This window comes from Nicotiana tomentosiformis, chromosome 2 (genome assembly GCF_000390325.3).
Source record: "Nicotiana tomentosiformis chromosome 2, ASM39032v3, whole genome shotgun sequence".
Lineage (NCBI taxonomy): Eukaryota > Viridiplantae > Streptophyta > Magnoliopsida > Solanales > Solanaceae > Nicotiana > Nicotiana tomentosiformis.
In genome coordinates, this window is record NC_090813.1 from 61,776,873 (window position 1) to 61,787,144 (window position 10,272).

The following is a 10,272-nucleotide window of genomic DNA, read 5'->3' on the forward strand; positions in this document are numbered from 1 at the left end:
AGAAAATAATTCCGTTAGAAGGAAAAAAAGATCATAATTGATGCTGGAAACTAAAGCCGAGAAAGGAAAACCAGAGAGAGAGAGAGAGAGTTGGGTAAAGAATAATGTAATGAAAATAATTGCTAAAACATTGTTGACTTGTATTATTAGGTTTATCCACCATGGGTATTATCGACAAATCAAATTTTGGTGGCCCCATATAAATACAGGAGTTGAAGGCCCTGTGTAGGACACACCACTCCTTAAATTGCCAAAGGCAAGTTTCTATTCATAATTGGTTCCTCACTCTTTGGAATACTAAGCTTTTCTCTTTTGTCCTGCTCTTCTTTCTCGGCCACTCTATTGGCACATAAATGTTGTGGTTAACAATCTGAACGTTTAAAAGAATTCCAAAGTATTTAGCAGGTAACATATCGTATTTTCTATATATGTAACTAATTTTACTTATTATGAATAGTTAGGTAACATTGTTTTACAACATATGCAGACATTGAAAGAAGATTTAAGGTATTGCTGGACGTGGTTGATTTAGTTAAGGTTGTTTTACTTGGAGGTCAACATGGCGGTTAAATGTGAATCATCAGCAATGCATGCTACCTCTAGCGGAGTACTTCAAGGGGATAATCCGCTGCATTATGCACTGCCTCTGGCGATTGTACAGATATGCTTGGTGCTTGTACTCACTCGAGTCCTCGCCTATATTCTCCGACCATTGAGACAACCGCGTGTTGTTGCTGAGATTATTGTAAGTCTCTCCTCTCTTTTGTTCTCTCTCATAACTAATTTTACGCTCTTCATCACTACAAAAGGAAAGGAAAAAAAAAGGAGAGAGATATTGTCTCTCCTTCTTTTGGTCCTAAATAATGTTAAGTTTTTATTAAAACAATACTTTATCTATTTCATTTTATATGATACTCCTATTTTTTTCTTTTTAATATGTTCTAAGAAGATTAATATTTTCTATATTTAATTTGGAAAAAGACCAAAATGATTTGCGTCCTATTATGACTACTTTGTTTGTTCAAAAGTCACATGAGACCAAGTCTTAATTCTCTAGTTAAAAGAAAGAAAAATACTCAAACTTAACTATAATGAGCAATTCTTAGCTCTACTTTTGGTGCTAAGTCTTGTTTAAAATACATCATACCGTTCAATTTTTAGTTCCACTCATTTACGTGCTGAGGCAAATAAGAGTGCTATTTCTATTAGGAGGGTTTAGTTTATTGGTTTCTTCTTTCAAGTGGAACTTATTTTGACAAATTAATTATTGTCGCCTCCAAGTTCAAAGGATAACTGGCGTAGAATGATTGGTATAACATTAATTCATGCATCCAAACTTTTCTTGTTAATAATATAAAGTCCACTTAAGCACACGTTCTCTATTATTATTATTATTATTATTATTATTATTATTATTATTATTATTATTATTGTTGTTGTTGTTTCTTTTCAAACGTAACTCGTGTAGGCTTTAACCTGGCTAATGCGAAGCAACTCTTAGGAAGATGTTGTTTAGAACATTAGATTTCATATATGAGATCATAATATCCAAACTAATTTAGTGATTGCCCCTCATGTTGACTTTAGAACAGGCACTTATAATTTGGTGAAGGAAATTATATAATAGTGTGATGCGAATCTTCAGGTTCCTCTCTGCATCCAATTGGAGAAATTATACGTTTAACTTAAAATGGAGGGAGTAGTTAAAGTTGGTGAACAGTTGTTCTGTCCTGCATCACTTTTGAATTTTGATCAGAGGTTGACGGAATGAAATGAATCAACTTAAAAACAATAAAACTATAAAAATTATACAAATTGCTTTCTGATTAATTTTCTGTGGAATGAGTATAACTAATTATTTCTTTCTTCCTTACTAATATATATACCGATAAACACATGTCGATTTTAGGAGTCAAGTTTTCTTATTAATAATATATGGTTTCGTGAAAATACTTCTCTGTGGTCGCAATATATTTGCTTCACCTGGAACATTACGTACTCTCCGGAGTTTAAAAGAATTTAAATTAAAATTTATAATCACGGGATTTAAAAGAATGTCATCGTATTATAAGTATAAATTTTAAATTATTATTATTATTGTATACGTACACATATATAGTTCGACATATTTAATCGAACCCAAAGTTCCCTCCATAAGTCCGCCATTTTTCTGATGCCATTTTGGAAAAGGAGACAATTGAATTTTGTTTTGGCAGGGAGGAATTCTACTAGGTCCTTCTGCTCTCGGCCGCAACCAAAAGTATCTGAATGCGATATTTCCAAAAAGTAGCCTCACAGTATTGGATACATTGGCTAACCTTGGCCTCCTATTCTTTCTTTTTCTCGTTGGGACTGAGTTAGACCCAAGGTCTCTTCGTCGAACTGGAAAGAAAGCTCTAAGTATTGCTCTTGCTGGAATCACTCTTCCTTTCGTATTAGGAATTGGGACATCTTTTGCTCTCCGAGCCACAATTGCCGAAGGGGTTAATCAAGGCCCTTTTCTAGTTTTCATGGGAGTTGCTCTATCTATCACTGCCTTCCCCGTTTTGGCTCGTATTTTAGCTGAACTCAAGCTTTTGACGACCGATGTTGGTCGAATGGCGATGTCCGCTGCGGCGGTCAATGATGTGGCTGCGTGGATTCTACTCGCTCTTGCTATTGCACTTTCAGGTCAGAGGCGTATGTAGCTTTTTGTTTTTGTAGTTTCAACTGAACTCGGTATTTTAAAACGGAAAACTACTTAAATTTATGTAAATATTAAATTCTTAAGAATCATAAACTTTGAATATATCAAATTTAAATTTTAGATCCGCTTCTATTTCAGGTTCTGGTTCTCCCATAATTTCATTATGGGTCCTCTTATGTGGGACAGGATTTGTCCTGATTTGCATATTCACTGCACCTCTTATATTCAATTGGATGGCAAGGCAATGTTCTGAGGGAGAGCCAGTGAATGAGTTATATGTGTGCGCTACATTGGCAATTGTTTTGGCTGCAGGATTTGTGACTGATGCAATTGGTATTCATGCTCTATTTGGTGCTTTTGTGGTTGGGGTTCTTGTACCAAAAGAAGGGCCATTTGCAGGTGCTTTAGTGGAAAAAGTAGAGGATCTTGTGTCAGGACTATTCCTTCCTCTATACTTTGTGTCTAGTGGATTAAAAACAAATGTAGCCACTATTCAAGGAGCTCAATCTTGGGGTCTTCTTGTTCTAGTCATTGCTACCTCATGTTTTGGCAAGATTGTTGGTACTGTTTTTGTCTCTCTCATGTGCAAGTTGCCTCTTCAAGAATCCTTAACTCTTGGTTTCTTGATGAACACTAAAGGTTTAGTAGAACTCATTGTTCTTAACATTGGCAAAGATAAAGGGGTAAGCTTCATTTTAACTATTTCATAATCACGTGCTCTTATAGGCATAAAAACACCATGGCATTAATTTTGTATATAGTATTTCTTTCTGAACCATTTTGTTCGGTCAAACATCATCATATAAATGAAAGAAACAGATGGCATAGATTTTTGTTATATTTGACCTTTCAAGTTGCACGTAAAATAATATCGTGGCGGATTAATTTTGTAGGTATTGAACGATCAAATATTTGCAATCATGGTGTTGATGGCTCTCTTCACAACATTCATGACAACCCCAATAGTTATAGCCATCTATAAACCAGCTAAAATGGCTGTAACAGAATACAAGCACAGAACAGTAATGAGGAAAGACACAAGCAAGGCGCAACTCCGAATCTTGACATGTTTCCACGGCACAAGAAATATCCCCACTCTGATAAATCTCATCGAAGCCTCTCGAGGAACAGAGAAAAAAGAAGGGCTCCGCGTCTACGCGATGCACCTCTTGGAGCTTACTGAAAGATCCTCAGCAATTCTAATGGTTCACAAGGCCAGAAAGAACGGGCTTCCCTTTTGGAATAAAGGACAAGTAGGGGAATCGAACCAAGTCATTGTAGCATTTGAGACATTCGGACAACTCAGTAAGGTGTCAATTCGACCAACAACTGCAATCTCCGCTATGACAAGTATGCACGAGGACATAATTGCTAGCGCGGAGAGAAAAAGAGTTTCAATGATAATTTTACCGTTCCATAAACATCAGAGAATTGACGGACAATTTGAAACGACACGAGCTGATCTTAGACTTGTCAATCGAAGAGTTCTACAACACGCACCATGTTCTGTTAGCATATTAATTGACCGCGGGCTCGGCGGAGCATCTCATGTATCTGCTAGCGAAGTTGATTATTCGGTACTGGTTTTGTTCTTTGGGGGTCAAGATGACCGTGAAGCGCTCGCTTATGGAATGCGCATGGCGGAGCACCCTGGCATTACTTTAACCGTGGTCCGTTTTGTAACGGACCCTGAGGTTGTTGGGCCCACTGTCCACGTGGACATCATCGATGACTCTGGCCCCGAGGGCGAGTCAACAGATGAAGAGTTCCTCGCGGACATGAAACAAAAATCAACTGGTGACGGTTCTATCATTTTTGAGGAGAGCACAGTGAAAGATGCTACAGAAACTATAGAAGCAATTCGCGCGTATAAAAAGTGTAACCTGTTCCTAGTCGGGAGAATGTCTGAGGGTCAATTGGTTTCGGCATTTGATACAAAGACTGACTGTCCAGAACTGGGGCCTTTGGGAAACTTGTTAATTTCCCCTGAAATTTCAACTACGGCATCAGTTTTAGTGGTGCAGAAGTATCGTAGTGAGTTACCTCAAGATTCGCTCAACACTTTGAATGAAGGAGCTTCAGCTAAAGGAGATGATGATGAAACTGAAATTTAATAAATTTCTTGCACGTTATGAATAAGGAATTACTTACCAAATCGAAGAAGGTTATGTACATATGTTCATCTCGTTTTTCCTTCTCATGCAATTGTTGTAGCTTGCAACGCAAAGCTGTAAATTCCCAGGTTTCTATTAGAAGTCACATGAAGCATATGCAGTTACTATTAAACTTCTTGCCTCATGCAATATGATATTCGTAACTAATTTTGCTTTAAGAAAAGTTGATTTTGATTGTATGATCACTCCATACAATTAATTAACGTCTGTTTCCTGTTGTCTAAAAACAAACTTCCTTATCCTTTCATTATACAACAACACAGACTGTTGAACATATATATTGTTCCAACAGCTGAAGCTAAGCAAACATCTACCTTCTACTACAAACTTCTACATGAAGACCAATTGGTAAAAAAAATCTTATTTTACCAAAAAAATTAAAAAGTTACTACTGGTTTTTCTTAACTAAGTAACTCAATGTAATTAACCAGTTTTTAATTCGTTTTAGCAAAATCAATTCATGTTCAACTAAGTAGTACTGTGACTTTCAAGCTCTTCTCTTGAATAGATAGTCATCGAACTACTACTACTACGACGAGGACGATTAAGTAAATTTAGAGAAAGGGAGCTTTATGTAAAACACATGACCTTCTTTACTTCAAATTTTATAATTCTATTTTATGATTTTTACCCATTTTACATTGTTTACCCTTAAAAATGGATAACAAATGAATTTGTACGCGGTTTTAAGGATATGTAAATTAATTCAATACAAGTGATTAATGATGTTAGATAAGCAAATAAAATATAGAATAAATAACCAAACCAACGATAACAGCAAGCCCGGGATTGGTTAAAGGCTTAACGAGAAGCTCGCCTTTGGTTCCGAACCAGTGTTTATGAAGAACTTATTAACCAAAGCAAGAACTTTGAACAATCCTTTAGAAACATAAAAAATAGGTGTATATTGCCTTGGTATCTGTGTTACACTTTCTCTAATGAATAATTAGTTTCCCCTTTATATAGTAGGGGAGTTTTATCCTAAGTACAATTCTAAAATAGGTAAAAATCTTCCTCTTCGCTAATCACTGATCTACCGCTGATACGGACCGAGATTCATGTCGTGATATCCGGTTAGACACGGATATCACGGTCCTTTATTAATCATGTGTGGTCGTTCGATAATGCTCCTTGAGGTCGTGGGACTCGAACCGGATCCGGGGGCATGGTCTCAATAGTTCCGAGGGCAGATGTTTTGCTCGGGCCTCGATGCAAAAGCCTCCTGGCTTCGATGCCAATTCCCTACAATCATTTCCTTGCTCCATTTGCCTCACCGGTAAATCGGGGTACTCACCGGCCTCGGTTTTTATCCGTATACGTACATATTTCGGTAATCTAGACAAAATTGTTTTGTTTGCTTAATTTGTAGTTAATCAAGTTTCATTTCAAACTTAATAGTAACAGCAATTGTTATATTAAATGAATCATGTCATATGTTATATTAATGAATCATGTCATATAAAATCATTTGGTGAAAGCATCAATCTATTATGAAAAGCATCAATCTATTACTCCTAATTATAACTATAAGTTGACTCTACTAAGAAAGAAATAAAGTTAATAGGGAGTGGCCAACAAGTGCTAACCCGTGACAATTTAGTCCCCTTTTCCTCCTTAATTATTGCATACTTTGACTTCAAACTCCTTTTGATAACAATATTAGTACATATCATTCAGCAAATTTTATCTTTAATATATTTCCCAAACATTATACAAGACATAGTTGAACTTTTAACAAAGCCCAATAATGGAGACAAAGTCCACTCATATCATTTCCATAATATATTAGTTGCACAACAATATGTTCATCTCTCGAATCAATTACGTATTCTTTTTTTTGCCTTTTCAATACCAAATCCATATTAAAATAAGAAATACCCGTTTATGAAGGAGTTAAACCTGAGATATTTGCAAATAATAGATACAGATTCCATCAGACTACGATGCCATTGACAAATTCACTATATGTTCAATATCTGTTTATTTTAATAGTAGTCCTCAATAATTTCTATCGTTAGTACAAGTCATTATTAACACGTGTCTGACATTTTGCTCTATCATTTTCTGATATCTTTCACCGGCCAATTGTGACATAAAACCTTTCTAAATAGGCATTATTAGATAAAAATGATGGTTTAATCGACAAGTGTTTATGAGGGTAACTTCACACCAGAAAAAGTAGTATACCAATTCAAAGAGAGTGATTTCTCTCTTTATAAGTATATAATATAAGTATATAATATATGATTAGACTTGGTAAATCAAATAACAGATCAGAGTACAAAGGGTTAAAAAGAAAGGGTCAATTAATCTTGTTGCGTGTTTGTTGATGGGTTTATTTGACATATTACATTGTGCTAATTTTTTTTTTGTGTGGTTGAAAATGGAAATATTATTGTATACGGTCGAAATCGAGTTCGTGGTGCATCCTAGCCTCCGACATGGTAAGCCAAGCTCGAGGCATGACAATAAAGGACCGAAGATCGACCCCTAGTCCCACCAGGCTGGAACCCGGGGGCAGCAATATAACGACCCGACTTGTCGTTTTAAGAATTAATGCCTCGTTCAGCGACTTAAGGTCTCGAGCAACTTAGTAATAAGTATTATGACCCGCTATATTTCGGAAGATTCGGAATTTTTAAAATAAACAATCCTTAATTAGAAGCTTAAATGGAAAGAGTTGACCGGAGAGTTGACTCTTGAGCAAACGACTCCGGAATAGAATTTTGATGATGTCAATAGTTTCGTATGGTGATTTTGGACTTAGAAGCGTATCCGGAAAATTATTTGGAGGTCCGTAATAGAATTAGGCTTAAAATGCCAAAAGTTAAATTTTTGGGAAGTTTGACCGGGGAGTTGACTTTTTGATATCGAGGTCGGAATCCGATTCTGAAAATTGAAATAGGTCCATTATGTCATTTATCACTTGTGTGCAAAATTTGAAGTCATTTCGAATTGATTTGATGTGTTTCAGCATGAGATATAGAATTTGAAAGTTCAAAGTTCATAGATTTTGATTTGAGGCGCGATTCGTCGTTTTGTTGTTGTTTGATGTGGTTTGAAGCCTCGACTAAGTTCGTATTGTATTTTGGGACATGTTGGTATAATTGGTTAAGGTCCCGAGGGCTTCGGGTGGATTTCGAAAGGTTAACGGAATGGATTCGGACAAAAAAGAGTTGCTGGAATTTTTCTGCTGCAGAAGCTGTTTTTGGACAGCAACTGGTACAATCGCAGAGCCGACTTTGGAAGCTTATATCTCGAAATGTATAAGGAATATGAAAGGTTTCAAAACATGAAAGTTGTAGCTCTTTGATTCTAGTTTCTAGAATATTAAACCACTAATCATTTGGACATTTGCACAGAAAGTTATGATGGATTGAATGAAGGCTGGTAGGGCAGTTTCGCCAAAAATTTTGCCAGAAATATTTTATGCGTGGAACCGACTTTGGAATCTTATATCTCGCAATTCATAAGGAATCAGAAAATTATCAAAACATGAAAGTTAAAGTATTTTAATTCTAGTTTCCAGAAAGTTAAACCATTCATCATTTGAACATTTGTACATAAAGTTATGATCGATTGAAAGAAGGCTAGTGCAAGCAAGTTCTGGTGTGGACTTTTAGTGACGGAAAATGGACTTTTAGTGACGGATAGGCAGAAATTTAAGGACAAAAAATGGTCATTTCCTTCATTTCGTTTTGGATTTTTGGAGCACGGTTCCTGGGCGATTTTCACGGGAAAATATTGGGGTAAGTGTTCATTATCCTATATTGATTATATTTCATGATTTCATACTCATTTACATCATGAATCCGTGAATTTATAGAAGAAAAATCAAGATTTTCACAAAATCTTTCAAAAACGAAAATTTGAGATTTTGAGGTCGAGTTGTTATCGGATTTGATAAAATTGGTATGGGTGGACTCGTAATTGAATGGGTTGTCGGATTTTGTGAGTTTCGTCGGATTCCGAGACGTGGGCCCCACAGACGATTTTTCAGTTAAATTTCGAATTTTGTTAAAAAATTAATATTTTCATATGGAATTAATTCCTATAATTAGTATTGACTAAATTGAATTAATTTGAATAGATTTGAGCTGTCCGGAGGATTTATTCAAGCAAGGCGGCTATTTTGAAATATCGGCATAACTTCAAAAAGGTAAGTATCTTGCCTAACCTTGAGTGGGAAAAATTACCCCTTAGGCATTGAGTCTTATGTGAAAATTGTGTAATTGAAAACCATGTACGCGAGGTGGCGAGTACGTACTTGGTTTATATGTGTATATTATATCGGTTGAAATTCGTAGACTCCCTTAAGTATTAAATTGGAAAATTATTATAACTTATTAAATCCCTTATTTGTCATGCCTCATTCCTTATTTGCCAAGGTTATTTTTATATGATAATTTGGTGTGATTGTCACTTGACTTTTACGTGAACTCTATGTTTGTTTGAGTTGCCATTTTTATGGAAAACACTTTCATTATTGATTTTACCTATAGATAATTTAAATAAAAAATTTAGTTAATAAGATGAATAAATCTATTTATTTCTTGAAGTTGTGATGTAAAAGAGGTGTTGTTCCTTGATGAATTACTTTTCAATTCACGTTGTTAAAAATTTGATATTGAATTAAAAATGTCGTTAATCATATTGAGGCAAAGTGCCAAATTATGAAATATTATTCGGTTGAGGTGTTCACTCCCGAACATTTTATTATGATGTTGTACACATAATGATCGAGTCGTGGACTCCTTATTATGAAAAAATAATGTATTGTTGATTTCTGTGGAAAGAGCACTTGATGTGCAATTTGTGATATGTTGTAAGATTTGAGCACTTGATGTGCAATTTGTGATATGTTGTAATATTTGAGCACTTGATGTGCAATTTGTGATGTGTTGTAATATTTGGGCACTTGAGGTGCAAGTTGTATTATGTTTTGATATTTGGGCACTTGAGGTGCGATTTGTGAAATATTGTGATATTGATACGTATGCGGTGAGATAAGGGTGGCTTGAAATGCGTGGCTAGTAGGAAAACTACTAGAAGTCATGCGGTAATATAAGGTCAGGGTGTTGAAACACATGCGGGGAGATAAGGGTGGCTAGAAACACGTGGCTAGTAGGGGAACTACTAGAAGTCATGCGGTATGATAAGGGTGGCTAAAACGCGGGATGCTATTTCGAAAAAAATAATTTCTTTAAAATTAAATGTGAAGGCTCCCGCAGTGATATAAGGAAATAAGATATTGTGAATTTATTTATGATTTGGGACTACGAGGTGGTACCTCGGGAGTACCCTGTTGATATTTCTTTATTTATGTTCTTGTCTTGGGTGATTTTGTTTCATTTAATATGTAAATTTTTGTCTTCTTCCGAGATGTACTAGTTGACTTTATTATTATGTGTT

The 10,272-nt window shown here is 35.5% G+C and overlaps 1 protein-coding gene across 1 annotated transcript; it reads left to right on the forward strand.

Moving 5' to 3' along the window:
• The first annotated feature begins 246 nt into the window (after positions 1 to 246).
• Positions 247 to 4,972, forward strand: LOC104102536 (cation/H(+) antiporter 18-like). Its single transcript, XM_009610267.1, has 5 exons — positions 247 to 405; positions 488 to 745; positions 2,217 to 2,670; positions 2,825 to 3,369; positions 3,580 to 4,972. The coding sequence occupies exons 2-5, from the start codon at positions 560 to 562 to the stop codon at positions 4,798 to 4,800; spliced, it is 2,406 nt and encodes an 801-aa protein (XP_009608562.1). The 5' UTR covers positions 247 to 405; positions 488 to 559; the 3' UTR covers positions 4,801 to 4,972.
• Positions 4,973 to 10,272: the final 5,300 nt, after the last annotated feature.